The sequence below is a fragment of the Triturus cristatus genome, chromosome 2_1 (assembly GCF_964204655.1).
Source record: "Triturus cristatus chromosome 2_1, aTriCri1.1, whole genome shotgun sequence".
Classification (NCBI taxonomy): domain Eukaryota; kingdom Metazoa; phylum Chordata; class Amphibia; order Caudata; family Salamandridae; genus Triturus; species Triturus cristatus.
This window is the reverse complement of record NC_140581.1, coordinates 91,905,651-91,928,431: the sequence shown is the minus strand read 5'-3', so window position 1 is coordinate 91,928,431 and position 22,781 is coordinate 91,905,651. Positions and strand designations below refer to the sequence as shown.

Sequence of the window (22,781 nt, the reverse complement as noted above, 5' to 3'; positions counted from 1 at the left end):
CATAATAGCACCACTTCGATTTCAGCACTTAATAGCGTCACTACGCTAGCCCTAAAGTGCATATAGGCATCCTGCAGGGTAACCAGTAACAAGTATCATCATGTCAATATAGTATGAACTACAATTCTTTCTCGAAAGCCCTATGCTGCACCATGTTTTACACAACACATCTTGTAACACAGGCATTGACAATATGGACAGAGGGGAAAGGAATGGAAGAAGGGTGTTACGGGAGGACTGCGCTACACACTTACCTGTGTAACCATGCCTGTGATGTCACCAGTGTTGGATGGCAGTATGATAGTGTTGGAGTCCTTCGCAAGGTTAGAGAAAGCTGCCACATACTGCTCTGCAACAGTGAGGGAAGCCGCTGCATTGCCATTCTAGGAGAGGACGGAGGGTAAATTGTGAGAACAAGTATAAAATGTATCCCAATCATGGATTAGAACTATATTCACGCAAAATAATCATATCATTTAAGTACATTACACGTCTGTAATCTCGCCTATAAATTACAGACTCCGTTTAGAGAAACAACTAAATCCTGAGATTTATTAAAATACAGCAACTGAACATCATTAGAGTTATGTTCTCAATCAGGCTTCGAGAGAAGCAGCATACCAGTGTGTTCTAATGTTCAATAACATACCAGTAATCCCAAAATTAAATCCTAGAGAGAAACAGATAAAGTATTCCCCTGGACTGACCTGCTAGTATGCTCATAAGCTGGATGTCACCAGGGGGTGCTTTACCATCACTGCTGCCTGACATGAGGTAAAATGGTATCTTTTTGTTACATGAATTAGTAGCCACTAAAACAGTAATATTCAAGCATGTATTTATAGGCCTTTAAAAATGTGAAAAGCCCATATTACTTTTCCACTCTATAATAACCCATTTTAGTTTCATCTTCTAAAAATGGGGAATTGAATGCTATCTCCTTAAAATCTTAATTGGAATCCTTTGGCAATACCCACTCACTGTACCACAAATTATAGATACTGTGGCACCAATTATACTTAGATATGCACATCACCTTAGCTCTCCCGATAGCCTGCAATCACACAGCCCAACTATACTGAGCAGTATCCCTCTAGACCTAAATGATTCTACTTATTTGGTACACATAAAGATAAATACCACAACTATGTATACAATTTTGTATCTATTTTATTCATGTTTTATACATTTTTGCAATTATTTATTTTTTTACTTATTTTGTTTCTTCTGTACATTGTTATCTCATACAATAAAATTCATCTTTTTTAAGAAAGTGCAAACTATACATAAATGGTTCTGTCTTTTTCCGTGAAGTACAAAATCAAAAAAGGATTTGATTATTATAAAACAGATCACAACAATAGTTCAAAGGATATCCCCACACCTAACACACCTCCAAAATTACTCCATGCATATCACTTTCATACAACACCATTCATACTACACCCCAAAAGAGAGGAACAGCGTGTGCAGTGCTCGTCCGAGCTTAGAGCGAGCCCCTAGATCCTCTGATGTATAGCTAAACGTTGGGGTGTTTCATACAAACTGGTCGACGCACGTTTCGGTGGCCTAATTTCCTTCAAATGCCACCTTCCTCAGGACCTGTTGCTACGTGTTTTAAACACGGGCAAGGGTGGGGGCCTGGTTATCTGGAAATCAATAGAATAATGTTATACATCAAATTTTTATGTGGTATTATTTGATCATGTATATGTACCACAGGAGAAAGAACTATTTGTCTCCATGAGATTAATTTCTTTAAACTTTATTTAACTGTCAGGCTAGCCATAGCGCTACTGAGTTTGCTGCCCTCTAGGTCACATTGAAAGAATGTTATTAGTAGAAAAACAGAAAAGATTAATTACAAGGAAGAAGAGAGTAGAAAAGTAGATAAATTGTCAGAGTGATCATAGCATCTGTTTCTACCTCTGTTCTCATATGAGTCAAGAGCATTTTCATACTGCAAATAATTGTACGTATTCACATCTCCCTATTCTTTCTAAAAATATATATAATAAAGAAAGGATCAACGTAATATACCTGTTCTATGTCAATATGCGATGATGAGGCCCACTGGTTACAGTTTTAGTCCATATAGATTCCTCTCATCAAAAGACAGCTTAGCTGTGGCTGTTACTGTAAAAAATGATAATGATTAACTATTCTGGTTGTACTTAGCGTGACTTTTGTGCCTACACGTACGCTCTGTATGTCATAATCTAGCCTACCTTATATGCTTTATAGTTGTACCAAGTCTTTAAAGTAGAGCTATAGGAATACCACGTAATCAGTGTTCACCGTTTTTTTGGGAGACGCTGGGTATCTTCGATTTTCGTGAAATCTGAGACTTTCCTGTATTAAGTAATAGGGGCTAAGAGTTATTACCTCATGCGTGATTAACAATGCGAGCTAATACTGGTTTTTACCGGTTACAATGGCATCGATCTGTTTGTAATATCACCTACTTGTTATGAGTACGTCCTAGTCTCGTTGTTGTGGTTTCCTCTTCATCGATGTCTTTTACCAGATCATGATTACTGTGAACGATTGTTTCAAGGTTTACGATCTATTTCTTGGCATCCTGACCAAATAGTGTGGGGAAAAGAGGGATTACGGAAGAGTTAACTTCTTTAGCTGTCCACAATGCCAGTTTGTTTAAACATACTATGTTAAACACTAATCCAGTGGCCATTCCCATTAGACTATTTATAACTACCGAGAGGTTAGTAGTGGAATCTGTCCTCTACTCGTGTTGTTGTTCTCACTGGAATTTCTCAGTGAGCATTGACTCGGGAATTAATGCCATATTGGTCTTCTCCCTATATTACGTTATTCCCTCCCACAAGTTTTGTAACTGATCTTATTCCAAATAGCATACTTCATCGGTCAATGACACGAATGCAATCTATTTGAAAAGTTACACTAACAATACGTTCCGTTATACTCGCTCATAACGACGGTAAATAAGGGTCTTGTTTTGAGGTATCTCACCTGTTAGTTGGTGATACGTGTTTCCCAGCATAAAAATCTTTGACGTGGTCCAGCTCCGATCTGGTCTTGAATGATACTAAAGCCTTCTATATATAGTCCTACCTCCCCGCCTTGTAAATGATTAATACAGGGCACCTGTGGCTCGCTTTGGCGTGCTGCATGATGTAACTCCATACGTGTCACGTTCACGAGGAGTTTACGTGAATGTTTCCTCCATCTTGGAGTGGTGTCAGACGGCTTATCCCCTATATGGGCTCAATATAAACTCCACAAAGTTACGAAACATAGGCGCAAACATTAGCCTCATGTTTCTTAAAGGATAAAGAATGATATCTAATCTAATCCTTCGTGGAACCTAGGGCCCTAATCTTATATATCCCTAAGCCCAAGGTAGTAATACTGCTATATTCTTTTCACAAATTGTGGGCGCCATTTTGGATAGGGTAATGCCGACATACATATAATGGACAGTATGACTATATTCGATCGTAAAACAGGAGCACCATGTCGGGTTTAGTATGGTGAGTATTGATTATGCATATGTCGTTAAGCGATAATGATGACAGATGTCAGTACTCAGAGTTATCTCCCTTTTGCAAGCGGTCAATCTATGTATACCCAAACTGACATAATCGTGGAATTCAATTCACTCGTTTTTTTCCCCGCCCAAACTGTGGCATAGAATAATAGCAGACCCAAAATATTTGTAGTCTCATTTACATAAACATCATTTTAGATGCGTTCGATGCCAACAGTATAACTTCTTTTAGTTATTAAAACGAGAACCTATGCAGAGCATGGCCGCCATCTTAGATGGGACCCATATGGTATGCTAATATTGAGATCGTACAGTTAAACAAGGCAAAAAACAAAGGCAGCAATTGATATGTTTAAGACTTGTACGTCCTAGAGTTGGTCTCATACTATATCCTACTGTTGGGGATGGCCTTCAGAACCATGAATTAACGATGACCTAATGGTGTTTATAGGTATATAGGTATATGGCAACTTATTATGTGTAGTAACAAGAGGAATGGCACGAAAGGGGATACATGTAACTTAGATAATATACAGAAGTCTGTCATCTCGTGTGCCATAATATTTCCTCATTTAGACCATTTTTTACTGTGTCCAGAGTGTAGATCCAGTAGGTCTCACATATTTTCCTTACTTCTTGGATGTCCTTTCCTGGGATGTTTTTGATCTTTTCTAAAATCAACCATCTCAGTTCCTTCTCATTATGGTGGAAATTTACAGAAAACCCACTTCCAAGAACACCATTTTGGCACATTCCAGTTATCACCCAAATTGTCAAAAAGACTCCATCCCTTTTGGGGAGTTCTTGCGTATTAGACGCAACTGTTCTAACATCCAAGATTATGACAAACATGGGGAAGATCTAAAACAAAGACTGCTTGCACGAGGCTATCCAAAACGCCTGATCAGATCTGCGTACAAAAGGGCACGTTATTATAACCGAGATGCCCTGTTAGCAGGCAATACTCGTCCCAACCAAGATAAACTAGTTTGTGTTGTGAATCATTCAATTCTCGATTTTAAAATAAAAAAGGCCCTGCATAAAAACTGGCATATTTTGAATGCAGACGAAGAGCAAGAAACTATCCAGAAGCCTATCCTTGCATATCGCAGAAACCGCAATATCAAGGATAGCCTTGTCAACACAAGGCCCAAACAAAGACAACAGAACCTACAAACGACGCTAATAGGACCTCCGATCCTAGGTAACCACAAATGTGGATCATGCCTTGCTTGTGAGAGCGCCTTAGTTACTGAATCATGGAACTACCGAGGAAAGACAGGAAAATTGCGTGACTTCACAAATTGTAGAAGTCACAACCTGGTGTATTTTATTCTGTGCCCTTGCGCTCTCGGATACGTTGGCGAGACAGGGTGAGAGTTCAGAACTCGTTACAACGAACATAGATCAGCTATAAAAACTAAAAAATTATCCAGCCCTATGGTTCAACACTGTATCGATTTCCACCATAATGAGAAGGAACTGAGATGGTTGATTTTAGAAAAGATCAAAAACATCCCAGGAAAGGACATCCAAGAAGTAAGGAAAATACGTGAGACCTACACTCTGGACACAGTAAAAAATGGTCTAAATGAGGAAATATTATGGCACACGAGATGACAGACTTCTGTATATTATCTAAGTTACATGTATCCCCTTTCGTGCCATTCCTCTTGGTACTACACATAATAAGTTGCCATATACCTATATACCTATAAACACCATTAGGTCATCGTTAATTCATGGTTCTGAAGGCCATCCCCAACAGTAGGATATAGTATGAGACCAACTCTAGGACGTACAAGTCTTAAACATATCAATTGCTGCCTTTGTTTTTTGCCTTGTTTAACTGTACGATCTCAATATTAGCATACCATATGGGTCCCATCTAAGATGGCGGCCATGCTCTGCATAGGTTCTCGTTTTAATAACTAAAAGAAGTTATACTGTTGGCATCGAACGCATCTAAAATGAGGTTTATGTAAATGAGACTACAAATATTTTGGGTCTGCTATTATTCTATGCCACAGTTTGGGCGGGGAAAAAAACGAGTGAATTGAATTCCACGATTATGTCAGTTTGGGTATACATAGATTGACCGCTTGCAAAAGGGAGATAACTGAGTACTGACATCTGTCATCATTATCGCTTAACGACATATGCATAATCAATACTCACCATACTAAACCCGACATGGTGCTCCTGTTTTACGATCGAATATAGTCATACTGTCCATTATATGTATGTCGGCATTACCTTATCCAAAATGGCGCCCACAATTTGTGAAAAGAATATAGCAGTATTACTACCTTGGGCTTAGGGATATATAAGATTAGGGCCCTAGGTTCCACGAAGGATTAGATTAGATATCATTCTTTATCCTTTAAGAAACATGAGGCTAATGTTTGCGCCTATGTTTCGTAACTTTGTGGAGTTTATATTGAGCCCATATAGGGGATAAGCCGTCTGACACCACTCCAAGATGGAGGAAACATTCACGTAAACTCCTCGTGAACGTGACACGTATGGAGTTACATCATGCAGCACGCCAAAGCGAGCCACAGGTGCCCTGTATTAATCATTTACAAGGCGGGGAGGTAGGACTATATATAGAAGGCTTTAGTATCATTCAAGACCAGATCGGAGCTGGACCACGTCAAAGATTTTTATGCTGGGAAACACGTATCACCAACTAACAGGTGAGATACCTCAAAACAAGACCCTTATTTACCGTCGTTATGAGCGAGTATAACGGAACGTATTGTTAGTGTAACTTTTCAAATAGATTGCATTCGTATCATTAACCGATGAAGTATGCTATTTGGAATAAGATCAGTTACAAAACTTGTGGGAGGGAATAACGTAATATAGGGAGAAGACCAATATGGCATTAATTCCCGAGTCAATGCTCACTGAGAAATTCCAGTGAGAACAACAACACGAGTAGAGGACAGATTCCACTACTAACCTCTCGGTAGTTATAAATAGTCTAATGGGAATGGCCACTGGATTAGTGTTTAACATAGTATGTTTAAACAAACTGGCATTGTGGACAGCTAAAGAAGTTAACTCTTCCGTAATCCCTCTTTCCCCCACACTATTTGGTCAGGATGCCAAGAAATAGATCGTAAACCTTGAAACAATCGTTCACAGTAATCATGATCTGGTAAAAGACATCGATGAAGAGGAAACCACAACAACGAGACTAGGACATACTCATAACAAGTAGGTGATATTACAAACAGATCGATGCCATTGTAACCGGTAAAAACCAGTATTAGCTCGCATTGTTAATCACGCATGAGGTAATAACTCTTAGCCCCTATTACTTAATACAGGAAAGTCTCAGATTTCACGAAAATCGAAGATACCCAGCGTCTCCCAAAAAAACGGTGAACACTGATTACATGGTATTCCTATAGCTCTACTTTAAAGACTTGGTACAACTATAAAGCATATAAGGTAGGCTAGATTATGACATACAGAGCGTACGTGTAGGCACAAAAGTCACGCTAAGTACAACCAGAATAGTTAATCATTATCATTTTTTACAGTAACAGCCACAGCTAAGCTGTCTTTTGATGAGAGGAATCTATATGGACTAAAACTGTAACCAGTGGGCCTCATCATCGCATATTGACATAGAACAGGTATATTACGTTGATCCTTTCTTTATTATATATATTTTTAGAAAGAATAGGGAGATGTGAATACGTACAATTATTTGCAGTATGAAAATGCTCTCTTGACTCATATGAGAACAGAGGTAGAAACAGATGCTATGATCACTCTGACAATTTATCTACTTTTCTACTCTCTTCTTCCTTGTAATTAATCTTTTCTGTTTTTCTACTAATAACATTCTTTCAATGTGACCTAGAGGGCAGCAAACTCAGTAGCGCTATGGCTAGCCTGACAGTTAAATAAAGTTTAAAGAAATTAATCTCATGGAGACAAATAGTTCTTTCTCCTGTGGTACATATACATGATCAAATAATACTACATAAAAATTTGATGTATAACATTATTCTATTGATTTCCAGATAACCAGGCCCCCACCCTTGCCCGTGTTTAAAACACGTAGCAACAGGTCCTGAGGAAGGTGGCATTTGAAGGAAATTAGGCCACCGAAACGTGCGTCTACCAGTTTGTATGAAACACCCCAACGTTTAGCTATACATCAGAGGATCTAGGGGCTCGCTCTAAGCTCGGACGAGCACTGCACACGCTGTTCCTCTCTTTTGGGGTGTAGTATGAATGGTGTTGTATGAAAGTGATATGCATGGAGTGATTTTGGAGGTGTGTTAGGTGTGGGGATATCCTTTGAACTATTGTTGTGATCTGTTTTATAATAATCAAATCCTTTTTTGATTTTGTACTTCACGGAAAAAGACAGAACCATTTATGTATAGTTTGCACTTTCTTAAAAAAGATGAATTTTATTGTATGAGAACAATGTACAGAAGAAACAAAATAAGTAAAAAAATAAATAATTGCAAAAATGTATAAAACATGAATAAAATAGATACAAAATTGTATACATAGTTGTGGTATTTATCTTTATGTGTACCAAATAAGTAGAATCATTTAGGTCTAGAGGGATACTGCTCAGTATAGTTGGCTTTTTCTTGTTCCCCCTGTTCCCGGACCTTAAATCAATCATTAGGGGGTCACCTCATTGCGTATCACACAGCCCAACTCCATCCTCGATTTTGCAGCTGCACCACTAATGCACTCTCACCACCAAATGCCACCAAATAAATGTGGCGGCAGCAATCTCCCTAACACTATCTGAGGTCATGGGACTATGTAAGTGGGCTTCTTCCTTTATCCTAAATTCAATAGTAGGTGGCTGTCGCTGCTCTAGCAGGAAGGAGGCTGTACTTTGAAGGACACTTAAGGAATGGGGTTGATGATGAAGATAGAATTTAGAGGGAGGCCACAACTCCCCTTCAAAGCCATTCCTCATTGGTGCTGACAAAATGTACTAGAAAAGGAGGTATGTTCACTTGTTGAAGGGATAAAGACGAGGAGGAAGTCTATTCCCAGTAAATGTGGAAAAGATGTGGATGTTGCTAGGGTCGCTCCAGTTGTGCGTAGGTCAGCTGCCGATAGTATATTTTCACATTAAAGACAAAGAGACAAACAAAATCTCAAAATAATAATTGTATCATGAACTACCAGGGCCCGGTCAGTAAAAAGTGCCTTCACTCAGGACCAAAGATATATTTTTCCTTAAAGTTCTGAAAAGCACCTTGAAAGACAATCAGAAACAGACCTACAAGAAAGCAAACCTCTGCTCTTCTCTCTCTTCAGCAGGATGAAACCTACCTGACTCGTCAGGGCCTCTGCCAGCACCTGGATGGCTTCTCCTCTCGCCTTGGCTTTTGCCAGGATAGCATTTGCTTCACCTATTGGGAAACAGAATTAATGTTGGTTCCCGGCTAAAACCACACAGGCTGCATATAAAGCTGAAAATCCCAAGCACAAAGCAGCAGTAAACAGCAGACAATATCTGTAAAGAGCAGGAAACCAGAAGCACTTTAAAGAAAGCTTCTAAATCAGAAGATAGTCTCAAGGACGGTAAAGAGAGAACTTAAATCAAACGCTATTTGTATGCATGTTCAAGAGACATGAATATCGTAGGACAGGTTTACATGCTAAATTAGATATGTTAATGAAAGAAACAAGGGCAATAAATTGAGACCAAGAAAGCCAATTAATATTTATTACAGACTGCGGATGTGCAGCGCATACATCAAAATGCAGATAAGAGAAATCCCAAGAGAGTGTAAGTCTGGTTTCTCACTGAAGTTAGTGTCTAAAACAAAAGAATACAGTATCCCAAGTATATCAACCTGTGCCATCATTCTAATGGGAATTCGAAACACCCAGTCGCCTTGCTCCCCTAATACAGGAACATGTACGCTTCAGCTGGATTTATTCTCTTGGGGCCTTATTTGATACTTCAGATGGCTACAACTTTCTCCATAAGTAAACTCCAAGCCCAGCAAGGTATCAAAGAAAACTGAAGTCACTTGCAAGGTCCCAACAAGGACAGAAGCAGCCCTCTCTGACATGTGACTCATAAGACAGTGCCACCTATGGTCACTCATAGTCTTTCTAAAGGATATTATCATTCAACCTCACTCAAACAGCACATTAGTGGACTGAGATAACCCTGACTGAATGGGTGCAAATACACAGTGCACATGAGATGCAAGGTTTGGACACCTCCTCACAGGACAAGCTTTAACAAAGGCTTAGTTATACTATATCCTGACAGGGTCTGTTAAAGGCACAAAATGAGCATGCATTGATTACCAGGGGGCGCTCATCCGGTCAGAAAAGTGAAACATGAAACGTTTTGAATGATTTTGTGGGAGGGGAGTAAAAAATGTATTTGCCACGGAGGTTAGCACTCATGACAATTTTTTGCAATTTAAATATTGGAAAACCGTGAGGAGGCTTTGAGCTGAACTTTATAAATAACCGCCACTGGGGAAGAATAAGGAGCCTGCTATACCAAGCGTCCATTTTCGGTTAGTATGATTTGGTGCATGGAATTAGTTGGTTACTGAACCCTCTGAACATTCTGGACCAGAATAATAAACGGAGAATCACTCATAAATATGTGAGCCTTGGAAAGAATGACTGGTTGGACAGATGATGCCGAAATGAACTAGAAAACTTACCTGCAGCTCTGTTTATCTGTTCTGCTTTCTCTCCTTCAGATGCCAGAACTTGGGCTCGCTTCTTGCCTTCTGCCACGTTTATGGCAGATTCTCTAGCTCCTTCAGAGTCCAGCACCACAGCCCGCTTCCTTCGCTCTGCCTCCACCTAAACACAGGCACGCATTAAGCTTCCTCAGCAATGAAATAACTAGGCAAAAACCAGAACCCGGGGTGGAAGATCATGCACTATATCTGTGAGGTGTCATGTGCAACAGGACAGCATCTCAAGTCTTCGCCAAAATCCAGATCCATATATAGGGAATCAATGGTAGTAACGTGTGACGCATTGTGGGCTACAATTCGATGTCTAGGTGAGTTATACTAGACATACAGATGGACCCCTTTCCCATTTTATGTTGGCCAAGAACTCCATCTAGACTGAAATAAATGCATGGCCACTATACTCCAGGGTGTTCGATTTACCACTTAAAATCCAAGCATCAATCCATAGAAAGTACTGGTGGTAATAGCAATAGAGACTGTTCTCTGTTCCCATTCATTCATAGTCTGACTGAAGCCCTTATGCATTTGTTTGACCAACAGGTAGGCACACGTTCATTACAACTACGCTGCAACACTTTAATATGAGCACAAAAGAGTCAGCTTTTGTAACAAAAGGTAAAGACAAGCATCAGCAACACCAATAGGTCTGGCTTTAAAGGCATGATGTATGGTAATGTGAAGCATTACACAAATAGTATGGTGTATTTATGTGGGAAGTAAAGAACTGTAGAATAATATTGGTCTAGGTTGAAAGCTCAAGTAACAGTTACACTGTCAAGCCAGACCTAAAAATTCATGAAGGTTAATGACTGCCCTCCTCCCATCTGTGCTGCTGAGTGAGAAAAATAACAAATTATTTAGCTATTTTGGGCACTTTAATAGCATTCCTATGTCATGTGTGGGCCCATGAAGGCTCAGGTTTAGAGAGCTGGATGTATAAACAAAATGATTACAACTGTGTGAATAGCAAGCACTTTTTTTTGCTGAAGCACACAAATTCTGTCTAACCAAAACATGTATTCCAGGTTCCAAACATGTGGACGGAGCCAAAGCTCTGCTCTAGTATTGTATTCTAATTGCATTTATATAGCGCTTACTACTCCTGATGAGGCGTTGAAGCGCTAGTGATGCTCACATAATTGCCTGGCGACATCTGTGCTGTCAAGCCAGACCAAAAAATAGGGGAGACACAGGTTGCTGTTTTTCTATAGGGTGATTCACCTATGAGGTTACTGAGCACACAAACAAAACCTTAAAATATAAAGACACTTTAAATCCATTACTTTTCTTTCATTGCCCCCTCTTTACCAATGTAGCACCTAGACTTGAAACTAAGTGAATACTAGACCAGATGGGATTCAGTGCTCCAAAGTGCCCAAAAAAGCTTTGGAAAATTCATTCTTAAAAGGACATTGTGAGAGAGCAAATTCAAAGCCCCAATTACCACACTCACCTGCATCTGCATGGACTCCTTGACTCTGGGAGGAACATGGATGTCCTTGATCTCATAACGCAAGCATCGGATCCCCCACACATCTGCAGCTTGATTGATGGCGTCCACAATATTTGCATTGAGAGACTCTCTTTCCTAAAATGAGGGAGGGCAACAACTATGACTCAGAGACCTGTGTGAAATTTTAGCAGGAATGTGTCTCTTTGGTTGCCATGTGATGCCTAATTGGAGACGGGAAGTGGGAGGAGGGCGGTAGTTGTTGAAGAACGTTGCGGTTTGCTTTGAAATTTACTTTGAAACTCTGTAAAATACCCCCCCCCCCCCCAAAAAAAAAGTCCTAGTGTGGCCAGGCTTGGCAAGAGATTAGCTGGGGGTAATTTAGATCATATGTAAGAAGTCTTAGACTTGGCACTATGAGCTTCCTATATGATTGGGAACTCTGTTGAATTACAACTACAGAAACAAATCATGAACCGATCGAGCGCTGCGCCTCAACTCGGGTATCATGACATAGAACAGAATCTACATACAGGACAATTTCCAGAGGTCAAACATAGTTACTACATGCAAGGGTTGTGTTGGGCACTGCTCAAGAAAATAAAAATAATAATTCTACTCACGCGGAAGACCTTGTCCAGCGAAAGTTTACCTAGCTCCGACCTCATTGTGGTTTGAGCCAGCTGTGTTACTGCATACTCGGGGTCTTCTACTCCATAACTTGCCTGGGAGTGGGCCACGTGGAAGAGAAAGGAAAGGAAAATAAAGGAAGAACCATTAAATGCATGGATGACACAATCAGACATCAGCAATAGAGTTTAAACTACCTAAAGCAACTACTTCTGTAATGGGGATTAAAGAGAGGAGCATAAGAATGAAGAACTGCTTATGGAGTAACTGGTGAAATGCAGAGGAGACGTCTCACCCTATAGGGATCCAATATCCGCAAGTATAGAACTCCGTCAATATTTAGTGTCACATTATCTGCAGAAGAATAGAGGAAACATTACAAATCCACGTGACCACTCAAACGTAACAATGATGTCATGTCACACATTTTGCTGGAATTAGCTGTTATGCTCCTTGGGACTAGACTTTTGGGCACAAACAAGCGGCTGTTGACAGCAATTCATGCAATAGGCATGTGGGGGTGTCCTAAGGAGATATTTCAAAACACAAGTTAAGGCATAGAGGCCTTGAACAGGAGAAAAGGGTTGCACAGGGTGTTCCCTATACCAAGGCAACCTTTTTTTATAAAATGTGTTGCGCTATAACAAGCTCATGTAAAACTTTAGATAACCACTTTCTCTAGCATACACGGATAATGAAAACAGATGAAAAACAGCACATTACAGACATTTCAAGAACAATGTTTGTATTTCTACAGTCCCAAATGACCAAAAATCTTCAACAGCAGAAGTGTTGAAGAATTTCTGGATATCCACATAAGATACATCTTCATGCAGTCAGTCAGTCTTGCCAAGTTTCCCAGGTGCATGTTGAACTAGATAATCCAGTTCAGCTTTTTTTCTTTTTATTCTGGGACTTGTAGCCGGATTCATGCCCATTATAAAAAGTCCCAGAATGCAAAGAAACCATCTGGAAAGGAAATGCTTTCCATGTGGAAACGTGCCCGCTATGTGCAATGATTGAGTGCAATGAATTATATCTAAATAATTTAAGAAGTTGATGAGTAGCCAGAAAATATGCCATGGATCCAACCCTCCAACCCCTACCTTGAACAACCCTTTTCTAAATCGTGACAGACAACAGTGGCATGAGAAATAATTCCCTGCTGCACCACACACAAAATCACGTTGTGGTAGGCTCCCCAACATTTTCAGAATTTTCTCCCATAGGAATGTTCCATTAATGTGCTATCCTTTCTTACATTTTGTTTACATGTTTTTATTAATTTTCTATACAATACATCTTACACACATACTGTTATACAATAAAGTGAGTCTTCAATAAACATTTTAACGGCACAGCGGTAGATACGTATTAAACATCTCATGTCAATAAGTGTGATAATCCAATTAATTATGCAATGCATGTCAGTGGTCTCCAATATGCACTAGTTCTGCTCGCATAACCAGCTGTAACTACAATGATAAGCTAATCAAGCCATTCCTCCCATCAAGAATCACAACGCTATTTAGACTCCGGTACCCGTGCATGTACTTGTATCGGTCAGCAGTCTAGTATATGACATTTGTAAGTAGATACACAACTTTAGCGAATAATTCCTACAATCAATTCTAGCAAAACAACATCCTGTTCCCTCCAACAGTACATTATGCCCTCCACATCAGTGGAAGTACACTGTTAAATCTACGAGGTCTGAGTCTCTGTTGCTATGAATTCTTCTAGCATCACATTCCATTCCATTGATATAAGTTTTTTCCTCAATCCCCGGCTCTACTCCCTCTGTAATTCCGCACTTTCAGCTTTGCCCCACTTCACCACTTCATTGTACCAGTCCAGTACTACTGGCGCCCTCGCAGTCTTCCAATGCATGGTTATTGTTCGCTTAGCCAGTATCAGTAGTGAATTTGCAAATCGAGCTGTGGGACTGCCTTTCTTTTTCCTAGAACTTATTCCCAATACGCAGTACTCTAATGGTTCTCCCCTAATTTCTGGAACAACGGCATGTAGTATTGTTTGTACTGTTGCCCCAATAGTGTGCCAATCGTGGACAACTCCATAACAGGTGTAATAGATCCGCATTAGGGGCGTGACACCTACGGCATGTGTCCGTCGTGTCTGGAAACATCTTATGCAACTTGTGAGGAATCAAATATGCACAATGCGCTATCATAAGTTGTATACATTTAAATTTCGGGTTCCGCGACAACTTTCTTGGGTATTCTAATAAACTGCCTCATTGTTTATCAGTCAGGTCACGACCTAAATCAGTGTTCCACTTTTCACGAATTGTCTGTAGTGATACTGCAGCATGCGTGCAAATCCCCCGGTATAACCACCTAGTCAAGTGACTGCCTGTTCCCATTAAATACTGCATGTGCACCAACTCGTGTGTCGGAGGCTCCGCACCCTCCGGGGCCCATGTGGATCACACATATCGTGCAATATTTGCATGCAGAAGAAATAGATTGTTTGGCACTCCCTGCTCCCTTGTAAAGCTGTCATGTGTCAGCAATGTGTTGTCCATAAATAGCATTCCTACTGTGTTCACTCCTGCCTCTGCCCATACGGAAATGCGCCGCAGCGTGACCCTCCCCAATGGTAGAGGGAGGCCAAGTAGTGGAATATTTGGGGCATATGGTTTCATTACCTTCGTGTATCGCAGTGCCCTTTTCCAGTACCACAATGCAACTCTTAATAAAGGAGACTGAGACAATGGAAGTTGACTGTTAGGCGGCAGCAGCAGTGCATGGAGTACCCCCCCCCCCTTCCCAGCCACGTTGGAACAGTGCAATCTTTTGCAGATTGCATCCATCGATCCAGTATACTAGCCACTGCAACTGGCCTGCATAACAATATGCGTTAAAATCTTGGACCCCCGGACCCTCTTGCCTGGTATCTAATTGAAGCTTTGATAGTCCTATTCTCCTACGTCCCGCTCCCCATATCAGTTCCTCTAGTAAAGCATCCAATATTTTAAACACACGTGCTGGGACTTCAATTGGTAGATTTGTAAAATAATAGAGTAGTCTCTGGAGTACTACCATTTTAGCAATAGTTATCTTGCCCGCCACCGACAGTGGCAGAGATGTCCAAAATTGTATCTGCGTTCTAAGAGTTGTAATAGCCCGGGTCAGATTACCATCAAATATGTCAATTGCTTCTCTATAGATATGGATACCAAGGTATCGAAAGGTGACTGCCGCAGTTTTAAACGTCCAATAGCCAAATTGCAATGGGTCAACCTGCGCAGCATCTGTAAAGAAGTGCGCATAGGAGCTATCCTTTCTTACATAAATCCAGTTAAACCAAAGCTGGTCAATTCGGCCTTGTTTGGGCGCTGTTTTGGTGATATGTCCTCTGAAGCAGTGCTAAGCAATGTTTCTTATGGGGTGATGGAGCAGCAGAGAGGGCACCACCTATAACTGGAGAAGCCAGAGGTTGCACTAGCAAGGAACCACAACCTTACCTATAGACAAAGGGCAGCGAAAGTAGGGAAGGAACCGATCATTTCTCCTATATGTCTAGAATTAGAACGGGCAGACAGGAGCCTGTAAATGTTGAAATGAGGGGACCTGTTTATACTAGGTCAGGACTATAGATCATATGAACCAAACCCTGTCTCTTCCCCCTCAGCTTGATAAACGTCTGCTTCTCCCACGGTCACATCTGCATCCAATATGAATTTTTTCTAGCCATCATTTTTCTTGTGTGATTCCTTGTAAGGTGTTCAGCAACAGGTCCTTTCAATGATCTCTGGCATCAGAAAAGAGCCACAGCTGCTTCACTCTCAGTTCATACCAAGCTACTGCCAACTAGCACATCAACATCCCGGCAGCATCCAGAGGGATACTTGCATGCACGGCAATTAGAGGGAGAGGCAGGCTATGGGGTGAAATTACTACAGTACACAGAGAAGTAGTTATGGCTATGAAGGAACAGGAGGAAGAGACCAGAATAATTCAAGCTCTCTAGGTTATCTCAAATGGATGACCATGTGTATTATATGGGTGTAATACGAATGTGCTTTATTAGAGGGGTGGGAATAGATTAAAAGTAGACCATTTATTCTGTGATTTTTTTTTTAAAATTGTATAGAAAACGTACAAGATTCCACCACAATACCAGATCCAGCCATTTTATTTTAAACAGTAATTTGTAAAGTCCATGTGCAATACAGAGGAAGTTTGAGAAAAAAAATAATGAACAAAACAGAGGTTAACGCAATTCCCTTTAAATATCGGCAAGTGGTCACAGAGCAGTTTTTACGGAACCAATCTAAGTGATCAAGGATGGAAAAGAAGTGCTACGTCCTGCTGTTGGAAGGGAATCTCTTGCATGAGCAAGAAAAACAGAAGGTGGCAGCTCCTACAGCCAGTCTGGCAATCAAATATGTATTTATTTATTTAGAAGTTTTATATGGCGCTGGCCAGACCAGAGGGTATCGGGACGCTTTACAACAGAAATTAAGCTGAAATCACATAAGAAAGGCAAAGTTCCACATAAATGTTCAGAGAACCCAGTGTGCTGAGCGTCATTGAGGTGAGGAAGTCCTGAGATAGTCTCAATGAGCGCACATTGACCTGGGCTCAACCTCATTCCGGGAGGAGGTAACGAGGGGGGGGGGGGGGGGGGAGGGAAGAAATCGGGGAGGGTTGAAGAGGGAGGTGGGGCATTGTCAGGGGGCTGTAAGGTGCCTGAAGAGGTAGGTTGAGGTGGAGCATTATCGAGTGGCTGCAGATTGTAGGAGGAGGTAGGTAGTAGTGGAACATTGTCAAGGGGCTGCGGAGTGCAAGCTAGTGCGTTTCGGCGGCGGCTCTCGTTTCGGGAAGGCACGGTTGAAGTAGAGGTCTTTTAGGAGTCTTTTGAATGTTATAAAGGAAGTGATAGTCCCGATATCGGCTGGGATGGAGTTCCAGATTTTTGGTGCAAAGGATCGTGCAGCAGTTTTTTGTTTGCGTGTTTTCAAGGGGATGAGTAGCATGGTGTTGTAGCTCCTGAGGTTTCTTGTCTGGCCGGCTTGAGTTTGGAAGCCAGGTATTCCGGTTTCCCTGTGTGCAAGGCTTTGTGGGTGATGCAGGCAGTCCGAAAGCTGGCCCTCATTTCGACTGGGAGCCATTTTAGTTCTCCGAGTGCGGGTGATAGGTGGTCATATTTCTTAACTCTGGTGACCATTCTGGCAGTTGCATTGAGAGTAGTTTTGAGGGGGGCTAGGTGGGATCGAGCTGTACCGGTGAGGTTTGCATTCCTGTAGTCGAGTCTGGATAGCACCAGTGATTGGGTGGCTTGTTTGAGTGCAATAAGTGAAATGAGAAAGACTTCCTGAAAAGCCCTGCCACAATTTAAAAGAATGGTGTCTGTGGCGAGAGTGTCAATCCAGGAAACCGAGTTGAGGACTTCTTCAAAAGGAAGGACATTTCCAAGTTGTGAAGGGCATGAGTAGGGCTGCTAAGGCAGGGAGTTCAGTGATCCCATCAGAAAGACTGATAAGAGCATCTTGATAATGCAAAGTCCACACTCACTTGTCAAAAGTTAGAGCGGTGTACTGTTGCAAAACAATGCACCTTTGCTTGTCGATGTACAACACTGCTGTAGCGATGTTTGTGTAAAAGAAAACTATCTTCCTAAAGTTTTAGTACAAAGGCCTTCAGCTCCACAATATTTATGTTTAGGAGTTTGCCCAAGAAGTGAACCACGAGGCGGTTATGGTGGTATGGAACCTGTACTTAGAAGTCTGTGGTTATCTTGACCTAAGGCACTAGAGGAGTGTAAGGTGTCACTGTTAGTAACTTAAACTCCTGGAACCACTACCACTGGAAGTGGGCATTGAGACTGCAGAAAGAACCCCTAGCACTAACAAGAGAAGTGCCGTCTCTGAATCTTGCACATCCCTTTCCGCACACAAGGGATCTAGACACAAAAGGATGGCAGGACCAGAGTTTACTGACACCACAATAAAGAGTGAGTAGAATTGGTTGTAAACTTGTTGAATAGTTAGAGGTCTCCCTGGATGAGGCAAGTCTATCCCAAATCTTAATCCGGTATAGTTCTGATGAATGGGAAGGAAAAGCTGGGACTATAAAACAGAATGTGGATTGAAATGTCCAGTCAGGTGATTGTGTGAACAAATCTCGGGGAAAGGAGAATTCAATCAGCCAGTCAAACAAATATGTGCAGATGTGGTACCTCTCTCAATTCAGTGCGACTGCTTCTGATGCCATTATCCTAGTAAAGACTCCACAGAGTCATCTGGTGCGTTTCCATAATGAGAACGTGAAGGCTTTGAAATCGAAAATCCTCAAAAAAGTTTGGTGACAGGCTTAGTTGAGTCCATGGTAAAGGAAGTTTGCATCCTACTCACAGTTAGCAGGATGTATACCAGGTGAGGCTGCAAAGGTCAAAAACTGAAGGGCCAGTCTGTCTGCGCACATCCATATCTAGACACTACAGAATCAATGTACCAAATGCTTGAACAGGAAAGAACATGCCAGTCTGCTTGGTTTGTCAAATGTGGATTCAAATTAATACTTACTTCATCTTCCTTCAGATTCCTCACGTTATGAGTATCATTCAGGTCCGAGGCTGGATCCGTAAACTCTTTCACCAGACGTAGCCCTCCAGCATTGGCATGTGGCACCATGTGGCCCCATCAGCCACTCTGTCCATCCTGGATGTAACTATATTGGGGAACATAAGGCACAAAACGAGGGGGGCGTGGTTAGCGGCTGATGCGAATGGCGGTGCCTTAGTGAGGCTCCTCAGCCCTCGCCGCAAAATCCAACATTCATCCTGATAGACCCAAGTGCTTAGCCCGGAATTTAAGGGGGGAAGGTGCCTGCACCCAAAAGACTTCATTGGTGGCTTGGCAGTGACCAGAGGTGCCCTGGACACGCTCAAAAACCCAGACGTGCTGTGGATGGTGAGCGCACAATGACGGCAGCGCAGCGCTCGACCGTGTGAACCCTGGAGCCTCGGCGCGGACTGCGGTGTCCATGAGACCCTGGACGCTGAGGCAGCGAGTTTGCCTCAACCCAAGTCAAGGAGAGAACGGCAGTGCCGCAGAGCGGGTTCGACCCAGCAGAGCCAGTATCGGCTACAGAAGAGGCAGCGAGTCCGGGGCGGGAGTGCGGCGAGAGGAGACCCGGCCGGCCAGACTGAAATCGAGGCCCCGGCTGAGGCCTGGGGTTTGGCCTCGCCGGGCGGTTGGCGGCCCTCCCCCTCTATAAGCGCCCGTAACGACACAGGGCGGCAACATCAGAGCACATAATTGCAGAGGCAATAGCGGTGGAATCGGCGGAGAGGGCCGGTTCATGAGACACAGCACTACCCCAACAGAACTGCTCCCATAATAGCGGCATTGGGTCAGAGGAGGCCTTTGGGACATGGCGGCACCCAGAGACGCGGAGGTGAAGTGAGATGACACTTGGGACATCCCGGTACGAGAGGGGGCCACACAGGTATCCCGCTGCAGGGAAGGGGACACCAGGGGAAGTTAAGGCCTGAACCTGCACCCAGAAGAGACACAGAGCTATAGCTCCTAGTGGACACCAACAGACGCTGCTCACAGTCCAGTGCCACAAGCAAGTTAGTGGCCGCCCCCTGGGAAACCAGACAGGCCGCCGAGGAATCAGCTTCCACCGGGCAGGTGGCGGTGATTACCAGGGCAGGCCACAGGCGGTGCACCAGTTCGCCAGCGGTAATGGCGAGTGGAAAAGGACCCAAAGCCTCGGGCAAAACCAGACTAGCCTAGTATGCCTGGAACAAGGCGGGAGAGGAGAGGGACACAACGCAAGCGGAATCATCAGGAGAACGACGCGGCCCCTCCCCATAGGCGGACTCCACGACATCATGGAGGCCATCTCAGGGGTACACACATCCATGGACTCTGACTGTGGAGGTGCCCCTGCTCCGCGCGGACTTTCACAAAATGGATGCCAAAGTAAGAAATTTGGGGGACGCGACAGATGCGTTGCAGGCGGACACATCTCAGCTCCAACAGCAAGTCAGTGTACTGCAAACTCAACAGGCCTTGATGGCTAAACAGCTGGATGACTATGAAGGGAGGGCACGAAGAAATAACATTTGAATTTTGGGGGTTCCGGAACGGGCCGAAGGGCCCGCAGCAGACCTATACGTGGAGGAGTTGATCACCAAACATCTTCAACCCAAGAGACTGTCTGGTTACTTCTCCATTGAAAGAGCGCATATGGTGCCGGGAGGTCGTCCTAAGCCAGGGGCTCCTCCGCACTCAATCGTCGCGCGGGTCTTCAATTTCAGAGACAGACACAATCCTGCAAATGGACAGGGCAAATCCCCCACTGAAGATCGACAATAGCGTGGTCACCTTTTTCCCAGTCTATAGAGCAAAGGTCCAGGCACAACAACAGAGTATTCTGGAGGTCAAATAAGAACTGAGACAGCGTGATGTGAAATATGCGATGTTATTTCCTACGAAACTGCAGGTGAAATCGGACGGGAAGTCATGGTTCTTCTCCACGCTAGAGGAAGCCTGGGATTTGTTGGAAGGGTGGAGAAGAGTCGAGGACCTGCGAAGAGGTTGCAACGGAGGAACCCGGACACCCAGCGGTGCTCTACGGCATGACAGGCAGACGTTGATTCTTCATCCGAGAAGGGGGGAAGAGGACACGAAGTGCTGTGATCCTCTGCTTAGACACTTCGATGGCATTTGATTCCATCGAATGGCCCTACTTATTCGAAGTCTTGGTGTATGGGTTTTGGTCCTAAATTCATGGGGTGGGTAAGACTACTATATACAGATATTCGGGGACAGGTACGGGTCAATAACCATACATCCAGGTCCTTCCCCCTCGGCAGGGGTACCAGACAGGGTTGCCCTCTCCCCCTGCTGTTTGCTCTGATGCTGGAACCACTCGCGGCATGGATTACGCGAGATGCTATGGTGCGGGGCTTGAAGTGGGCAGAAGGGCACGATGACAGGATATCACTTTATGCAGATGATATTTTGCTTTACCTGGCATCCCACTATAAATCCTTGTATGGGGTTTTGGATATATTCACAAACTTCGGGAAATACTCGGGATATGCCATAACTGGAGCAAATCAGTGCTGTTCATCTTGAAGGGTAAGGCCCCCCGATTGCCATCGGGCTGCACGGTGGAAATCACCTCGGTAGGCTTCCGATATTTGGGGATCTTTGTGACTACGGACCCCCAACTTTTCTATGATCATAATCTCGCGGCCCCCCTAGTCCGGTTTCGAGCGGACGTCAAACACTGGTGCTCTCTGCCTCTATCCCTGGTGGGGTGAGCAGCCCTCTAAGATGCTGGCCCTTCCCCGGTACTTATACATCATTCAGAACTGCCCCCACAGGGTCCCAGATGCCTATTTCGCTGGAGTAGAGAGCGAAATTTGCACGCTGCTGTGGGATGGTGGATTCCCTCGAATAGCCATGCACAAGCTGACTAAAGGGTGGTACGATGGGGGGTATTGCCCTCCCCGACCTCCGTCTGTACTGTTGGTCGACGCAGCTAGTGGTGGTGAACCACTGGATCTACAGATCTCCGGCAGATCCGGCATACATGCTGGATAGGTACCAGATGGGAAGATTGGGATATCTGGAGGCGTTATACTTTAAAGCCCGAAAAGGTCGATACGTTGGCCCCACAGCTCACATTGTAATGATATGGCACCTGGCGAACTCCCGTCTGGGATGGGCTGCGACCCTCATCAAGGCCACGCCCCTGTGGTGCACTCAGAGACTGGGACTCCTAGGCAATCACCCCAGGTTCGATAAGTGGGACACTATCGGAATTTCAACAATAGGAGACTAGTTTAAAAGGGGGGCGCTTCTCAAATTTGAAGACCTACAGAGAACGTATGCTATGGCCAGAGGGGAGGTATTCAGATATCTAAAGATCAGACACGCCCTCACGACAGCTATCTCTGACATGGCGGATATCCCCAACTCGTCCCATCTGGAAGACATGTTACTGGACGGTCCTCTGCCTACGAGTGGCTATATCACTCACATATATAAAACTATGTAATAATCTACCGGACACGATGACTGCCAGGCGGCATTGAGGTCACCTCGGGAGGCAGCCATAACACAGCAGCATAGACTTATCCAACTAAACATTTTACATAGATCCTACCTCACGGGAACGACCCTAGCAAAGATAGGCTCCAGAGCTGATGCATTATGCCTTAGAGGGTGTCAGCAAGACGCATCCTTTTTAGGTCTCGGCTGGCGAAAGCAGCGCGCATGCGCTGCTCTCGTCCTACGAGAGCTTCTTGGAATCAATACAGATTCCAAAGCTCTCTGAGGCGGAGTTGAAGCCCCGCCTATCTTCCTCATTGGCTGGCGTCATCCTGCATGCAAAACGCAGGCTCAGGATTGAAAAAGAGGCTTCTTAGTTCCTCCTTGTTGCCGCCT

At 43.4% G+C, this 22,781-nt stretch overlaps 1 protein-coding gene across 1 annotated transcript in view; it reads right to left on the bottom strand.

Moving 5' to 3' along the window:
* Positions 1-22,781, bottom strand: part of STOML2 (stomatin like 2) — a 109,685-nt gene that overhangs the window by 12,537 nt on the left and 74,367 nt on the right. Inside the window, exons 4-9 of the mRNA XM_085628136.1 lie at positions 12,642-12,700; positions 12,340-12,441; positions 11,720-11,854; positions 10,225-10,369; positions 8,861-8,940; positions 255-383 (exon numbers count right to left, since the gene is read on the bottom strand). Coding sequence (XP_085484262.1) covers positions 255-383; positions 8,861-8,940; positions 10,225-10,369; positions 11,720-11,854; positions 12,340-12,441; positions 12,642-12,700 — 650 coding nt within the window. The remainder of the gene's footprint in view (positions 1-254; positions 384-8,860; positions 8,941-10,224; positions 10,370-11,719; positions 11,855-12,339; positions 12,442-12,641; positions 12,701-22,781) is intronic.